The sequence below is a fragment of the Macaca thibetana genome, chromosome 17 (genome assembly GCF_024542745.1).
Source record: "Macaca thibetana thibetana isolate TM-01 chromosome 17, ASM2454274v1, whole genome shotgun sequence".
NCBI lineage: Eukaryota > Metazoa > Chordata > Mammalia > Primates > Cercopithecidae > Macaca > Macaca thibetana.
In genome coordinates, this window is record NC_065594.1 from 20,031,109 (window position 1) to 20,049,560 (window position 18,452).

General features: G+C 37.6%; 1 protein-coding gene across 5 annotated transcripts in view; it reads left to right on the forward strand.

Annotated features, from left to right (window-relative positions):
• NAA16 (N-alpha-acetyltransferase 16, NatA auxiliary subunit) overlaps window positions 1-18,452 on the forward strand; it is a 66,915-nt gene that overhangs the window by 21,676 nt on the left and 26,787 nt on the right. For all 5 annotated transcript variants that reach the window (XM_050766112.1, XM_050766114.1, XM_050766115.1 and 2 more), the window contains one exon: window positions 5,241-5,347. In XM_050766112.1, coding sequence (XP_050622069.1) covers window positions 5,241-5,347 — 107 coding nt within the window. The remainder of the gene's footprint in view (window positions 1-5,240; window positions 5,348-18,452) is intronic.

Here is an 18,452-nt window from a genome sequence, read left to right on the forward strand (position 1 = left end):
CAAACGTACAGTTAGATAGAAGGAATAAGTTTCAGTGTTTGCAGAGTAAGGGGACTGTAGTTAAGAACAATATATCGTATGTTTCAGGATAGCAAAAGAGAGGACTTGAAATGTTCCCAACACATAGAAATGATAAGTAATCAAGGCGATAGATACCCTGAATACCCGGACTTGATCATTACACGTTCTGTGTATGTAACGATATCATGTACTGCCTAAGTATGTACAAATATTATGTATTGGTAGAAAAACTGCTTGTCTTATGTGACTTTTAAAACACCATATTTAGAAGGTAAATTCCCTGTAATTAGTGACAAATTATATGTAGTATCATGATTTGAGTGGTGAAAGTTTTGAAGTTTTTTTTTTTTTTTTTGAGTCAAGGTCTTGCCCTGTTACCAGGCTGAAGCTGGAGTGTAGTGGCACAATCACTACAGCCTCAAACCCCTGGGCTCAAGCTATAGTTTTGCAGTTTTATATCTTCTTTTTTGAGCATACATTCAAAGAAATAGTTGTGAGCTATTTGCACCCACCACAGTGTTTTAAGAACAGAATGTCATCATTCACTTGGTTAGCCACTTTCCTGAGTTTTGCTTTTTATCATGCCATTACTTTTATTTTTAGAGCTCCATGTATTTTGTATTCCTGAAAATAAAAACAGCTTTTGTACTTTATATAACTAGGAGTACTCTGGTACGTATTCTGTGATTTGCTTTTATCGTACAATAGGATATTCATGACCTTGAGTCGAGTTATTGTATGTAGCTGAACTCATTTACTTTTGGGCTACATAGGAGGTGGACAGTATATTAGCTCTTCAGGTAGCTAATATCTTTGTTGACTTTTTTAAAAAGTATATGTTTTTGTTGAAGTCTTTATTTTTAGTTGTAAGTACTAGAGATTATGAATTGTATATTGGGACTTCTGGTATTTTGATACAAGTCAGACTCTACAAAGCTAATATCATTTAAACGTATTCTGGAGAGGTGAGGAGTATATTTTATATTCTCAGAGTGGCAAATATTTGTTTAAATTCTTGGGTTATAAGTTTATTTTTACCAAAAGATTGATGAAAATTAAAAATTTTTAGTTGGCTTGTGAAATATGTGAAATACCCTTTAGAAATGTATTTGATTAGACAGTAGATAGAAGTTGATTTTAAAAATTCATTTTATACTATTGCATTTCAGTTCCACATATGAAGAATAGTATTTTTCTGATCCTCCATTTTTTTGTTTTGTTTTTGTAGAATACAGAGAGCAAATTTCTCTAATGTTTTCCAGGGAACATTAAGTCCAAGTGGATATTAATAGGCTTGGTGGGGAGGTTGTTGGTGTGCTTGTGCTTGGGCTGTTCTTCAGCCAAGTAAGTTTGGGAAACTGGGTTAGACACAGCTATCAGGTTTCTATAGGACTTCTCAGAGCTTTTAATATACACTTTGTGAATTTCAAAGATGGGAGTATATGCGTAGTGAGGAGTATTTTCGCTAATAAAAGTGTCTTGTGGAAGATGCTTAAGCTTACATTTCTGTATTTCTTCCTTCTCCTCTTTGTTTTAAAAAATAATAGCTTTTTTGAAATATAATTCATATACCATAAACTTCACTTTTAAAAAGTGTGCAATTCAGTGTTTTAGTATATTAATCATGTTGTGCAACCATCATCTCTGTCTGCTTTCAGAAATTTTTCATGACCCCAAAAAGAAACCCCATACCTATTTCACTCTCTATCACCCCTCAACCATAGTAGCTGGCAACCACCAGTCTACTTTCTGTACCTGTGAATTTGCCTGTTTTTGGACATTTCAAATAAATGGAATCATACCATATGTGGTCTTTAGTGCCTGACTTCTCCTCCTTTTATTGGTCTCAATGTATATTTTGTGTTTCACAATATATTGTGTGTGGGGGGGGAATATTTCCTTGGGAGCTTTAAACTGCATTCATATGCTTCTTGGGAAATAAAGAAACCTCGCTTAGCTTTAAGATTACGAACAAGACTTCTTTGTTCTCTTTTTCTCATTTGGAACATGGAGCTTCAGATTTATACTGCCTACATTTATTTCCATAGGCAATATGAGTTTGCTAAAAGCCCTCAATACGTGGCAGTATAGGGTAGGAAATACATTTTTACTGAAAGAGCCTAGAGTTTTTTTTTACTGTAAAGTGTGATCTAGGTTAAAGTGGAACCATCCTAGACTCCCTTGGACATGCTGTCTTTGAAATGTCATAAAAATCTTTTTACAAAACAGGTCTCAGTGGAGGGGTCTGATGGCATGGGCTTTCAAGGTCATCATCGCTTTGAGATTCTGACATATGTGTATTTACAAGGCTCCAGTGAATATATATAAAATTATTCAAATATTTAATTTTGTCTGTGCAAAGCCAAATATTTCATGATTTTTTTGCCTGTCTAGAAATGCTTTCATGATCAATTAGAAAACCATTTTGGCATTATCAAAAGCAGTAAGATCTTCCTCAAGAAAAATGATGCATCTTGAGAATGCAAGGTGAAAGTTTTGATAAAGCCTTTCCATTTTTTAGATAAAAGGGCTTCATACCATAGAACAAGAAGGAAATTTTCTAACACCCGAAAATATTAAGTGCTCTAAAAATAATGAAGGGATAAAGGTACTTTTCAAAATAATTAGTTCAATTCATCATGTTCTATTATGCACTGGCTGAAGGGTAGAGAGAGGGAAGGAAATAATCCAGAGTATTAAACATAGTATACTAATTAAATTTTGCTCCATTATTTAGAATGGATTTCCAGTGAATCAGAAACAGACTATTCTTGCTGTTTACAGTAATTATTTTAGGAATTAGTATAAACAGGGACATCATGTTTTGGGGACATCATTCTGTGTATCTATCTGAGAATTATTTAGGTAACCTGTTTTGTGAGCAGTAATGCTAAAGAGGCACATAATAATTGATGAAAAAAATGAGATGGATAAATCATAAGTAATTTGGGGATATGGTGTGTGACTAAGCAGTTGGGTAGCTGTGTCGGCTTCTTGTTTAGGTGATAAATTCACACAGTTGCCAATTAGGTAAAAAGTTTATAAGTTCATGAAGTCTTTTTCTTGTCTGTCCCTTGGCAACTAAGTTTACTTCCCCTGCAGACATCCATTGTGATCAGCTGATGGTGTATTCTTCTACAAATATGTTGTGCATGTGTGAGCAAAAATGTGTGTAGGAGATTTGTTTAAGGTCACACCCCTCACCCTGCTTTTTGCAAACATGCGGTAGCATGGATTGATGGATTGCTGCGAACCTGGGTTTTCTTTTCACTTAACTCCGTATTTGGAGATTAGTCCTGGATCAGCACTTAAAGAGCTTCGTCATTTTTTTCATACCTGCACAATCTAATAAATCAGATTTGCCAATGTGATCTGAATAGACTGAGAAAGTTGACCAAGGAGGAGTTCAGAGTGGCTTCTGCCGTGTAGATAAAAGGCTTGTTTTCTCAGCGGTTGATTGCAAGTATAGAAAACAAAATATTAACTCTAAAATATAAAAACTGTCAGATATCAGAGAAGATGAGGCATGTATTGAGTGATTACTATATGGAAGACATTGTTTATTGTTATGTCTTACCTCGTTTGAGCCATACAAGTGTACTCTTGAGGCCAGTGATGGTATTGCCTTCATTTTACAGTGATAAAACCAAGGTTTTTAATGGACAAGTTATTTGCCCAAGGTTGCACACAATTAAGTGGAGAAGTCTGCATTCCTCTAGCTTTTGTCGTACACCAGAGGAATTACTGGAAAGATGCAGTCTCTGAAACTATTTTTGACTTTTAAAGAAGCAATGGTGTGTAATTTAACCCAGGATGAAGTTTTATGTTGTCTTCGTAATCTGTGATTTTTCAAAAGACCAGTATTGGCCAGGCGTGGTGACTCACACTTGTAATGCCAGCACTTTGGGAGGCCAAGGCAGGTGGATGATGAGGTCAAGAGATCAAGACTATCCTGGCCAACACGGTGAAATCCCGTCTCTACTAAAAATACAAAAATTAGCTGGGCATTGTGGCACACGCCTGTAGTCTCAGCTACTTGGGAGGCTGAGGCAGGAGAATTGCTTGAACCTGGAAGGTGGAGGTTGCAGTGAGCTGAGACCACACCACTTCACTCCAGCCTGGGTGACAGTGTGAGACTCTGTCTCAAAACAAAAACAAAAACACCCCAGTATTTTGTGTATGATCTAAGAGATTAGAGATTATCTGAATACAGTCTTTATAGTTAATGGAGTTAAATTTTTGTATGACATTTAATTATATTGAGTATGCATGCATGTTTTGTTCAACATGGTCAGTCACAACAAATAAAAATAACCATTTTGGGTTGTTAGATTTTGTTGTGCAGTGTTGTGATTCATTAAGAAATCTTAGGAGGTCATTTCAATCATCCTACTTGAGGCTAAATCGTTCATGACATATATGTGGTTTTTTTTTCCCCAAATGATTAGGTAAATCCATGTCCTTATGTATTAGTCCATACTGTCAAAAAGTTCTTATATCTCTGTATTTAAAATTAAAATTCTTTGAATACTCTCTGCTTTCAAAAGGTGATGACAAAAATAAATCATTTGTAGGGGTTTAGCAATGAAAGAATTATGTACTTGATGTTGCAAACAGATTGTTTATTTTAGTTCTAATGTTAGAATACCCAGAGCTTAGTCTAATGTCTAACATCAATTTACTTTATTGTTGGCCTCACTCACTGAGATGTTAAGTTCTCTAGGGTAGAATTAATTTTTTTTTTTTTTTAATTTTAATCATTGCTATATCCCCAATACCTAGAACAGTGCCTGGCATGTAGTAAGTGCTTGACACATTATTGTGGAATGAATGAATGAATGTTGAAGTAAATGACAAATTGATTTGGGAAGACATTTGCAAATACCAACTTAGTGTTTAAAAAGATCTTGTGGCTATCACTTGAATATAGTGCTGGTTACAATAGTCTGCTGCAGAGTGCTTTTTGCATATCTGCAGGGTTTTGAGCTGTAGACTGAGTGTGCTAGTCAGTGAGAGATTAGGAAAGATATTTGATATTGTGCTAAATTCAGAATGGATAGTTGATAACTTTTACTCTACTTAAAACTGTTTGACTTTTTTGGTTTATAAATTGGATAGGAGCATAATTGTTTCTGAGGGAGCTTTATTTTTACTTAGAAAATCATTTTAAGAATTGTTTGCATGAACCAAAGAATAACAAAGTATGCTTTTGTTTCTAGGTGAAAGATTTAGAGAACTAATGGATAAGTTCCTGAGGGTTAACTTCAGTAAAGGATGCCCACCCTTGTTTACTACTTTGAAATCTTTATATTACAATACAGAAAAGGTAAAATTTGGTATTTATTCAGATTTGCTTTAGTCTTTTTACTAAATTGTAGAAAGATGTCCATGTAAATAATGTGCTATTACTTAAGCATTTTCTCTGTTTTAGTAATGTTACTTTACTTTCAGTCTAATAATGTACTGAAATTATATGCCTGTAGTATAAGTGATATCAAAGTAAGAGGGTTTATGAAAGCACTACAATTATAAAGATTGTTTATTTTTAATGGATATACTTCTTTTAGTAGCATTTTAAATTTGACATTGTTACCAAAGGTATATATTTATTCTATGATTATTATTTTATGGTACGATTATGGATTTTTAAATTAGTTATGCATGCGTTTAAAGTTAGAGCTTGAGTAATTGAGTTAGTGCAACAGTAAAATGCAGTTTGCTCAAATTACGGGTGTAAATTACTAGTTTTAATCAGTAGGCTGCATTTAATAAATACAGATTTAGCTAGTTCTTGAATAAAGAATTGTCTTTCTGCTTTTTAAAATTAGAAAATAGGCCAGGCGCGGTGGCTCACGCCTGTAATCCTAGCATTTTGGGAGGCCGAGGTGGGCAGATCACGAGGTCAGGAGTTCGAGACCATCTATGGTGAAACCGCATCTCTAATAAAAATTTTAAAAATTAGCCTGGCATGGTGGCAGGCGCCTGTAGTCCCACCTACTTGGGAGGCTGAGGCAGGAGAATGCCGGGAACCCGAGAAGTGGAGCTTGCATTGAGCTGAGATCGCACCACTGCATTCCAGCCCTGGGTGACAGAGTGAGGCTCCGTCTCAAAAAAAAATTTTTTTTAGAAAATAGGCACTTAAATCTTGGTCTTAAATTAGAAAGACAATTAAAAGTTAATAGAAAGCAAGTTATACTTTTATTTCCAAGTGTTGCTTCTTACTTTTTAAAGTCTAAAATCTTGTTGTCTTTTCTGTAGTCAGTTTTTTAAAGTTACTAGTGGATAAGGAAAAGATTTTATTAGAAATGCCAAAACAATTTTTAGTTAAGCTTCTTTCATTTTTTATTTATTTAGGTTTGATTCATAATAATTTGTAAATTTGCACTGATTGTGAATAATACAATGTTGGAAATATCAGTTGTAGATATAGCTGATTGGCATTTTCCTACCGGTGGCAGCAGGTTTCATAAACAAAAGAAACAACTGATGATCTCTAGTACCCAATTAGAATAAAACATCATTTATGTTAAAACAAAAACAAAACCCTTAACGATTCTTTAATGTCTGTTGTATGGTCTATTTGACTGCAGTGTTTCTGCTGTCAGTTTTTTGAGAAATAGTGATTGATTCCTATGTAAACGTGTACCCAGTGCCTGCCAATAATTTCTGTAGATTATTTAACATTGGGTAAAATTCTTTTGTTCTTTTTGGTGAGGGTGACAGAGAAGAAAGGTTGGATAAAATGTCAGAAATAAAAAGAAATCTTATGTATGTGAATTAGAGTACTTCTTTTATAACGGTCTTGCAGCAGCTGCTGACTGCAGTGGACATTAAAGGATTTGTTTCTCTTAAGCTATTACAGGGCTTTCACAGGGTGTTGTTCGCAGGCATAGGCTTTTTACTTTTTAAAAATTCTTCCAATATTGATCCAAAGTTGCCATTACAAAAATGTTAAACATTTTTTTGGTATTTTATATAAAGCATGAAAATTATATTTTTGAATAAGGCACTGAGAATACACTAATTCATATAGGAACCGTCTCTTTAGTTTAATTTTAAAGCAAGCAACAGGAATGCTATTAGAAATGCCAGAAGACCAAGTGTGTTTGCAAAATGAATTAAACTGCAGAAAATTGAGCTCAAGTTATCTCAATTTAGTATAGTGAGAAAAAATTTGCAAGTCTAAGAACTGTTTCTCAAATAATTTTGGCCACATGTATCTGTAATTACTTATGAGAACCTTTTATTTATTTATTTATTTATTTATTTATTTATTTAAATTTTTTTTTTTTTTTTTTTTTTTTTTTGAGACGGAGTCTCGCTCTGTCGCCCAGACTGGAGTGCAGTGGCGCGATCTCGGCTCACTGCAAGCTCCGCCTCCCGGGTTCACGCCATTCTCCTGCCTCAGCCTCCGGAGTAGCTGGGACTACAGGCACCCGCCACCACGCCCGGCTAATTTCTTTTTGTATTTTTAGTAGAGACGGGGTTTCACCGTGTTAGCCAGGATGGTCTCGATCTCCTGACCTCGTGATCCGCCCGCCTCGGCCTCCCAAAGTGCTGGGATTACAGGCTTGAGCCACCGCGCCCGGCCTATTTATTTATTTTTTAATATTTTTTAGTTAAATTTTGTAAGTTTTGTGTTTGACTTTTTTTGTAGTTTCAAAGAAATTATTTCAGTAGTTTTTGGGGAACAGATGGTGTGTGATTACACAGATAAGTTATTTACTGGTGATTTCTGAGATTTTGGTACACCCATCACCTGAGCAGTGTACACTGCACCCCATGAAACCATTTAAAAAACTGCACATTTCTAATCAGCAGTGAAACCTGTTTTTGGCAGTTAGGTGGATTTTTAACTTTCAAGGAAGGATTTCAAGGAGGTGAAGTCTGATAAACAGTTATTGTTTGTAAGTTTCCACATATTATAGAGTAATTCATGTTGGTAGCATGAAAATGAAATTGTCTTTTGAAGTTAGTTTAAAATGTAGTACATTTGCAAGAAATGTATTTCTTAAATGTCTCCAGCATTTTAATTTTTTTGACAAACTAGAGTTTGGGTAGAGTGGAAGGCAATGAGTGATTGTCAGACAAATTCCATAACGTTTTTGTTTTTGTTTTTGTTTTTTTGAGATGGAGTCCCGCTCTGTCACCCAGGCTGGAGTGTAGTAGCACTATCTTGGCTCACTGCAACCTCTGCCTCCCGGGTTCAAACGATTCTCCTGCTTCAGTCTCCCAAGTAGCTGGGAATACAGGTGCCTGCCACCATGCCCAGCTAATTTTTTGTATTTTTAGTAAAGACAGGGTTTCATGATGTTGACCAGGCTGGTCTTGAACTCTGTCCTTAAGCGATTTGCCTACTTTGGCCTCCCAAAGTGTGGGATTACAGGCATGAGCCACTGCGCCCGGCCAAGTTCCATAAGGTTTTTTAAAACATAGGTAGGTATTTGAAATGGCCCTCATTTTACTTTTGTCAGTGAGGTTTTGGAAGGAATCTTTGGTGAAGAAAAGGAGAAATTTTCATTTTCCCAGCTTTCTTTAATGTTGAAATAGAATCTATAAATTCTGATATCAAGGTGTTCTTTTCTTTTGTAAATAAGAATAAAATGTTACTAAAAATATATTTATACCCCTTTTAAGTTAGATTTTGTTAAAGTTAATATTGTTTTCTTATTCGTTTGAATATAGATGTCCTGTCCATAACAGATAACTTGCTGAGATGATATACATTTGCTTACTTGTTTTGAAAAGTACTTAAAAAAAATTGCCAGTCTTTGAGTGAGGCTTTGGGGTCTATCAGTTTTGTTGATCTTTTCAAAAAAAACCAACTCCTGGATTCATTGATTTTTTTTTGAAGGGTTTTTTGTGTCTGTATCTCCTTCAGTTCTGCTCTGATCTTAGTTATTTCTTGCCTTCTGCTAGCTTTTGAATTTGTTTGCCCTCACTACTCTAATCCTTTTAATTGCGATGTTAGGGTGTCAGTTTTAGATCTTTCCTGCTTTCTCTTGTAGGCATTTAGTGCTATAAATTTCCCTCTACACACTGCTTTAAATGTGTCCCAGAGATTCTGGTACATTTTGTCTTTGTTCTCATTGATTTCAAAGAACATCTTTATTTCTGCCTTCATTTTGTTATTTACCCAGTAGTCATTCAGGAGCAGGTTGTTCAGTTTCCATGTAGTTGTGTGGTTTTGAGTGAGTTTCTTAATCCTGAGATCTAATTTGATTGCACTGTGGTCTGAGAGACAAGTTTGTTGTGATTCGTGTTCTTTTACATTTGCTGAAGAGTGCTTTACTTCCAATTATGTGGTCAGTTTTAGAATAAGTGCGATGTGGTGCTGAGAAGGGTGTATCTTCAGTTGATTTGGGGTGGAGAGCTCTGTAGATGTCTATTAGGTCTGCTTGGTACAGAGATGAGTTCAAGTCCTGGATATCCTTGTTAACCTATAGAAGATATTTTTTATGTACCTTAAATCTGTTAAGTAGTATTAAACTAAACAAACAATTTAGGTTGCTATATATAGCATAGGGATTCCAGTGTCTGTCATGCCTTACTGAAATCGTATCATTTTTACTAAAGATAATGGTAAGAATATTTCTAACTTAATTTTTTGTGGATGTCATCTCATTGAAAATATCAGTTGTGTATTTATAGGTAATAACCACCTTTAAATGTTCTGGTAATATGTACTGTTTTCTTCTTATGAGTAGTTAAAAAGGGGACAACTTGCCAGCCATGGTGGCTTACGCCTATAATCCAGCACTTTGGGAGGCTGAGGTGGGAGGATCACTTGAGACCAGGAGTTCAAGACAAGCCTGGCAACATAACAAGAGTCCATCTCTACAAAAAACGAAAACAATTAGTTGGTCATAGTGGCATGTGCCTTCTCTCCCAGCTACTTGGGAGGCTGAGGTGGAAGGATCCCGTGAGCCTTGGAGGACAAGGCTGCAGTGAGCTGTGATCAGGCCGCTGTACTCCAGCCTATGCGACAGACTTGAGACCGTCTCAGGGAAAAAAAAAATGAAGAACACCTCCTACTTTTAGAAAATAACTGTTATATACTTGAAGTGCACAGATGTTTTCATCTGTTTTGTATTGTAGTCTCTCACATATTGTATCAGACCAAACTTTTTTTTTTTTTTTTTTTGTTTTGGAGAGGGAGTCTTGCTCTGTTGCCCAGGCCGGAGTGCAGTGGCGCACTCTCGGCTCACTGCAACTTCCGCCTCCCAGGTTCAAGCGAGCCTCCTGCCTCAGCCTCCCGAGTAGCTGGGACTACAGGTGCACGCCGCCATGCCTGGCTAATTTTTCAGTTTAGTAGAGACAGGGTTTCACTGTGTTGCCCAGGCTAGTCTTCAACTCTTGAGCTCAGGCAGTCTGCCATCCTTGGCCTCCCTAAGTGCCAGGATTACAGACGTGAACCACTGCGCCCAGCCCAGATCAAACTTTTATTGTAAATAATTGTTTACTGGCTCTATAAAATAGTGTCCATTTCTTCTAAGTGTGAATAAAGAACCTTGCCTAGTAGTATTTTTGATTGGGCCTCAGAGTCCTTCTGTTCCAGAGTTGGCATTAACAGCAATAATAAAAAATCAAAACTGGAAACGACTAACATAGTATTCACAACATCTGTAGCAGTTTAATGAGAAGATTTTATATGTACCATAGTCTGCTGGTGGTCTGAGTCATAATGCCAACAAATTATTTCTGTAATGCTCATAGATAAGCTGTCCAGTGGGACAGTGAGTCAGATGTTTGACCAGCCGTTTGATATGGTACACAACTAATATGTATTGTGTATTAACTTTTCACATTGATGATATTTATAAGGAATCTTATCTCCTCACTTTTCTGTTGGCATTTGTGTAAGTTTGTAGCACTCTTCCATCAGTTTCCATGTTCTCAAATAGTAAAAGTGCTGAGTAACTTGGCACAAAAGTTTAGAAGTAATTTTTCATCAAAAAAGTGCTATAATCACAATATGGAAAATTTGGAAAACAGAGGAAAGATCTTAAAAAATGGGAGGGAAGCCCAAACAAAACCCAGTTATAAACCACCTCATGACTATACAATTTAAAGGCATTTACACATTTATTTATTTATTTTATAAATAAATGAAATAACATCTTGCTCTGTCTCCCAGGCTGGAGAGCAATGAATGGCCCAATCATAGTTCACTGTAGCCTTGACTTCCTCGGTTCAAGTGATCCTCCCGTCTCAGCCTCTTGAGTAGCTGGTAATACAGATGCGTGCCACGATGCCTAGTTAATTTTTTAATTTGTAGAGATGGGGTCTTGCTGTATTGTTCAGGCTGATCTCAAACTTGTGGCCTCAAGTGATTCTCCTGCCTTAGAATCCCGATGCACTGTGATTACAGGTGCGAACCACCACACCTAGCTCTAAGAACATTTTTAATGTAATTCCTTTCACAGTTTTTTTTTTTTTAACTGTGAATTTAATCGTGGTGTATCTATGTAGCTGTAGTCATTTTGACCATAAATTTTGTTCTTCTTTTTCCCCCTAGCAGTTTCTTTTTTAAAATTTGTTTTTGTTTTTGTTTTTTATTTGGAGTCTTGCTCTGTCACCAGGGACTGGAGTGCAGTGGCACTATCTCAGCTCACTGTAACCTCTGCCTCCCGGGTTCAAGTGACTCTCCTGCCTCAGCCTCTGGAGTAGCTGGGACTGCAGGCGCGCACTGCCATGCTTGGCTAATTTTATTTTATTTTTTTTTGTATTTTAGTAGAGATAGGGTTTTACCATGTTGCCCAGGCTGGTCTCGAACTCCTGAGCTCAGGTAATCTGCTCACCTCGGCCTCCCAACGTGTTAGGATTACAGGTGTGAGCCACCGCACCTGAGATGGGGTCTCACTATGTTACCCAGACTGGTCTCAAAATCTTGGACCCGAGAGATTTGCCTGCCTTGGCCTCTCAAAGTGCTGGGATTCTAGGTATGAACTACCTGCACCCACCTCCCTGCCCCAGCAGTTTCATAAGCTTTTACTGTGGTGTTATATAATCTTCATTATCCCTTTTAGTTATTACATAACCTTTTAGAACCATCCCTCCATTGTTGAATTTGGTTTTTCAAGTTATTATTATTAAATATCTTTATACTAGCTTTGCTTAGGATTATTTTCTTCTCATATTTTCTTCTCTCAGATTCATTCAGTGGGTAAAGGGCATGAACATTTTTGTGGTTCTTGATAAACACGGATAAATTAGTTTTTCACAAGGTTGTAAACATCAATTTGTATTCCCACTAGCAGTGTGCCTGAAATATTTCCTGTCTTGTGTTGGTTTTTCTGTTTTTGTTTTAACATAGAAATGTTTAAAATTTAGTGGAACCAGATTTGGTAATCTTTATTTCTGTTGTGAAAGTTCATCTGTTGTTTTAAAACCATCTTGGAAAGTCCTCTTTAGAGCAATACTTCTTAATGAGGGTGTTGGGGAGTGGATTTTTTCCTCCTGGGACATTTTACAATGTCTGGAGAGGTTTTTGATTGTCACTGCAGTGAGGTGAGGTGTGCTACTGGCATCCAGTGTGTGGAGGCCAGGGATGCTGCTAAACATTCCACAAGGCACAGGACAGCCTTCCTAACGAAGAATTCTACTGTCGACGTGTTGGGCTAGATAATTCTTTATAATGCAGGTCTGTCCTGTGCATTGTAGGATGTTTAGCAAACTCCCTGGCCTCTACCATCAGGATGTCAGTAGCTTCCCCACCAGTATTTTTTTTTGGTAACAGCTTTATTGAGATATAATTAATATATCATAAAATTTACCTATTGAAAGTATATAGTTCAATGATATTTAGTCTATTCACAGAGTTGTGTAATCATCACTGCAGTGTAATATTTTGTCATCCCCCAAAGAGACTCCATATCCTTTAGCTGTGATTCTCTCACAACCTTCATATCCCTCTCAGCTATGGGCAGCCATTAGCCTACTTTCTGTCTATGGATTTCCCAGTCTGGACCTTTTATATAAATGGACTTATCTATTAATAGTCTTTTTGGGTCTGGCTTCTTTTACTTAATATTTTTATTCACAATTGTGGCATTAATCAGTACTTCATTCCCTTTTATGACCAAGTAACATTCAATTGTGTGGATATACCACATTGAATTGTTTCTACCTTTTGGTTATTGTGAATAATGCTGCTGTGAACTTTGGTGTACACATTTTTGTGTAGATGTACTTCCATTTCTCTTAGGTGTACATCTGGGAATGGAATTGCTGAGTCAAATGCTAACTCTATGTTTAAACTTTTAAGGAACTGTCAGACTCTTTTTCCAAAGTTCCTCCACCATTTTACATTCCCACAAGCAGTATATGAGGGTTCTGATTTCTGCACATCCTCATCAACACTTGTTATTATTGATGATAGCCATCATAGTGGTGTGAAATGGTAATTTCTTGAGGTTTTGCTTTGCATTTTGTGATTACTGTTGGTATTATCTTTTATGTGCTTATTGGCCTTTGTATATGTTCTTTGGAGAAATGTCTTTCAGTTTCTTTGCCCATTTATAATTAGGTTATTTCTCTTTTTATTATAAAGTTCAGTTTAAGGAAGTTTTGTTTTTGTGGGTTTTTTTCAGGTTTTTTTGTTGTTTGTTTTTTAGAGACAGGGTCTCACTCTGTCACCCAGGCTGGAGTACAGTGGTGCGATCTCAGCTTACTGCAGCCTTGACCTCCTGGGCTCAGGTGATCCTCCCACCTCCACTTTCTGAGTATCTGGGACTACAGGCATGCGCTAACATACCTGGCTCATTTTTTGTAGAGACAGGGTTTCACCATTTGCCCAGGCTGGTCTCAAAATCCTGGACTCAAGCAATCTGCTCGCCTCACCCTTCCAAAGTGCTGGGATTACAGGCATGAGCCAACATGCGGGGCCAGAAGTTTTAAAAATATATTCTAGATACAAGTCTCTCATCAGATACATTATGTGAAAATATTTTCCGTTCTGCTGTGGGTTGTCTTTTCATTTTCTTAATGGTGTCATTTGATGTACAAAAATTTTTAATTTAGATGAAATCTAGCTTATCTTTTTTTTTTTCCTTTTGTTGCTCTTACGTTCTGTGTCTTATCTAAAAACCATTTCCAAGTCCAAGGTCATGAAGATTTATAAACATGTTTACTTCTATAAGTTTGCATTGAGGCATTCACTCTTATTTTGAGTTCATTTTTGTATAAGATGTGGTAGGAGTCCAAATTCATTCTTCTGTGTGTGACTGTCCAGTTTCCCAGCACCATTTGTTGAAGAGACTGTTCTTTCCCTTTTGAATGATCTTGGCAGCCTTGTCCAAAAGAGATTAACCATAAATGCGAGGGTTCACCTCTGGACTCTCAAGTCTGTTCCACTGATGTGTATAACTGTCTTTATTGTTTTGTATTATTCTTTTATGAGGTGGTTATTCAGGTGCAGCCAAAATAGGAGACACTGGAGAGGCTCAGGAAAAAAAACAAAGTTTATCATACACGTCCTAGAGACAGGAGGCATGCTGTGCCATGCCATGCAAGGCCACTTGGGGAAGACACTAGGGTGGTTAGGAGGGAGGGGAAGGATTAGGCTGCTGCCTTCATTGAGGTTTCCTTAGGGCAGGGCAGGGTGAACAGTTTAGTTTGAATAATTTTGGCATACTTTAGACTGGCGGGGTGGTCTCTAGTTGCCTGGCACCTGGCCCTGGGATGTTTAGGCAGAGGAATAGTGCCTCTTGGGGTATAAGAGCCAGATAGAGGAGATATGTCTCTGGGTTTTGAATAGCTTGCATATTAAAGACATACTCCTGGTTGGACCCTTTGTTATCTTCAAGAATTGCCAAGACCCTGGAGGGACAGTTTTTCAAATAGCTAGAAAGGTTCTGTAACATGTTAAACATCAGTATACAAGAAAAGCTAAAAGTCCGTCTGTGCCAGTGCCATATTGTCTTGCTTACTGTAGCAGTGTGGTAAGTTTTGAAATTACAAAGTGTGGGCCGGGTGCAATGGCTCACACCTGTAATCCCAGCACTTTGAGGGGCCGAGGCGGGTGGATCACTAGGTCAAGAGATCGAGACCATCCTGGTCAACGTAGTGAAACCCCATCTCTACTAAAAATACAAAAATCAGCCGGCGTAGTGGCGGGCGCCTGTAGTCCTAGCTACTCCGGAGGCTGAGGCAGGAGAATCACTTGAACCCAGGAGGCAGAGGTTGCAGTGACCTGAGATTGAGCCACTGCACTCCAGCCTGCCGATAGAGCGAGACTCTGTCTCAAAAAAAAAAAAAAAAAAAAAAGAAAGAAAGAAAGAAATTAGGAAGTGTGACTCCTTCTACTTTGTTCTTTTTCAAGACTATTTTGGTTATCGAGGGTTCCTTTTATTTCTATTTGAATGTGTTAGGATTGGCTTTTCTATTTCTGTAGAGCAGCCATCTGGGATTTTAATAGGAATTTTGTTGAATCTGCAGATCAATTTGGAAGTATCCTTAACTTAACAATATTAAGTCAATCTTTGAACATGGGATGTCTTTCTTTGTATTGTATTTAGGTCTTTGATTTCTTTCAACCAGTGTTTTGTAATTTTTATTGTACAAGTCTTATGCATCTTATGTTAAATTTGTTTGTAAGCATGCCATTCTTTTTGATGGTAGTCTAGATGAAATTGTTTTCATAATTTCATTTTTGGATTATTCTTTGCTAGTATGTGGAAATACAGTTGATTTTTATATGTTGATTTTGTATTCTGAAATGTTGCTGAACTTGTTTATTGTTATAGATGTTTTAATAGATTCCTTAGGATTTTCTGTGTGCAAGATCATGTCATCTGCAAATAGAAAGTTTTACTTCTTTCTTTCCAATCCATACCCTTTTTATTTTATTTTCTTGACTAATTGCCTTGGGTACCTTCAGTACAATATTGACTAGAAGTGGTGAGAGTTCTGGCCGGGCGCGGTGGCTCAAGCCTGTAATCCCAGCACTTTGGGAGGCCGAGACGGGCGGATCATGAGGTCAGGAGATCGAGACCATCCTGGCTAACCCGGTGAAACCCCGTCTCTACTAAAAAATACAAAAAACTAGCCGGGCGAGGTGGCGGGCGCCTGTAGTCCCAGCTACTCGGGAGGCTGAGGCAGGAGAATGGCGTAAACCCGGGAGGCGGAGCTTGCAGTGAGCCGAGATCGCGCCACTGCACTCCAGCCTGGGTGACAGAGCCAGACTCCGTCTCAAAAAAAAAAAAAAAAAAAAAAAGAAGTGGTGAGAGTTCTTTGTCTTGTTCTTGCTCTTAGAGGGAAAGCATCTAGATTTTTCACCACTAAGTATTGTGTTAGCTGTGGGTTTCTCATATATGTCCTTTGTAATGTCAAGGAAGTTCACTTCAGTTTCTAGTTTATTGTGCATTTTTATCATGAAAGTCTGTTACTGAGTTCTGTCATGCTTTTTCTGTATTAAGATGATTATGTAGGTTTTTAAAAAAAATCCTATTGATATATGGTATATTTTCATTAATTGATTTCAGATGTTAAACCAATTTTTTTCCCCCCCAAGACGGAACCTCACTCTGTCACCCGGGCTGGAGTGCAGTGGCGCGATCTTGGCTCACTGCAACCTCCACCTCGTGAGTTCAAGCTATTCTCCTGCCTCAGTCTCCCGAGTAGCTGGGACTACTGGCGTGCACCCCCATGCCTGGCCAGTTTTTCTGTTTTTTAGTAGAAATGGAGTTTTGCCATGTTGGACAGGCTGGTCTCGAACTCTTGACCTCATGTGATACACCCTGCCTTCCAAAGTGCTGGGATTACAGGCGTGAGCCACCACTCCTGGCTGATGTTAAACCAGTCTTGTATTGCTGGGTGAAAGCCTACTTGGTCATGGTGGGTAGTTTTTTTTCCATATAGATGGGTTCAATTTGCTAGTGTTTTGTTTAGGATATTGCATTTATATTCCTAAGAGATAAATGCCTAGTTTTCTTTTGATGTCTTTATCAGATTTTGCTATCAGGGTGATACTGGCCTCATAATGAGTTGGGAAGTGTTCTCTCTCTTTTTTTTGTTGCAAGAGTTTGTGAAAAATTGGTATTACTACTTTTTTAAATGTGTGGTAGAACTTACCATTTACCAGTGAAGTCATATGGGCCTGGACTTTTCTTTGTGGGTAGTTTTTAATTATGTATTCAAACTCTTCATTACTGATTTATTCAGATTTTCTATTTCTTCTTGACTGGCTTTTGGAAATTTATGGTTTTAGATATTTGTCTACTTCATCTAAGTTATACAGTATTGGCGTATGTGTGTCATAGTCTGTTATTTCTATAAAGTCAGTAGTAATATCCCCTCTTATCATTTTTGGTTTTAATATTTTGAGTGTTCTCTCTTTTTTACTTTGTCAGTCTAGCTAAAGGTTTGCCAATTTTCTTGATCTTTTCAAAGAGCCAAGTTTTGGGTTGGTTGACTTTTTTCCTCTATTTCATTAATTTTTAATTTATTGTGTCCTTTTGCTTGTTTTAGGTTTAGTTTGTTCTTTTTTCTAGTGTTTCTTTTTCTGTTTTAAATCTTTGTTTAGAGACTGAGTCTTGCTCTATCACCCAGGCTGGAGTGTAGTGGCGAAATTGTAACTCATTGTAGCATCAAACCCTTGGGCTCAAGAGATTCTCCTACAGTATCCTCCCAAGTAGCTGGGTCTGCAGGCATGTACCACCATGCTTGGCTAAGTTTTTTATTTTGTAGAGATGGATCTTGCTATGTTGCCTTAGGCTGGTCTGAAACTTATGGCCCAGGTGATCCTCTCACCTAGGCATCCCAAAGTGCTGGGATTACAGGCATGAGCCACAGTGGTCCTTTTTTTTTTTTTTTTTCCTTATCTGTGCTGTGTATTACATATGTTTGTCTTTTATTTTGCTGATTTAGTGAGGAAAAACAGGTTTTCTTGAAGAATAAAAATCTGTATACAAAAAGATAATTAGTAAAATTAGTTTGGTTTAATTTGGTTGAATTTTTGTTCAACTAAAGGTAACAGTCTATATACTTTTTAAAATGTCATACACGGACGGGTGTGGTGGCTCCTGCCTGTAATCCCAGCACTTGGGGAGGCCGAGGCGGGTGGATCACCTGAGGTCAGGAGTTCATGACCAGCCTGACCAACATGGTGAAACCCCATCTCTACTAAAAATACAAAAAAATTAGCTGGACGTGGTGGAGTAGTCCCAGCTACTTGGGAGGCTGAGGCAGAAGAATCGCTTGAACCTGGGAGGGGGCAGTTGCAGTGAGCTGAGATCGCGCCATTGCATTCCAGCCTGGGTGACAGAGCAAGACTCCATCTCAAAAAAAAAAAAGTCATACATGAAACCAAAATGTGCCATGTGTGGTGGCTCAGGTCTGTTATCCTAGCACTTTGGGAGGCCAAGGCAGGAGGATCGCTTGAGCTCAGGAGTTCAGCCTGGGCAATGTAGTGAGGCAGTATCTCTACAAAA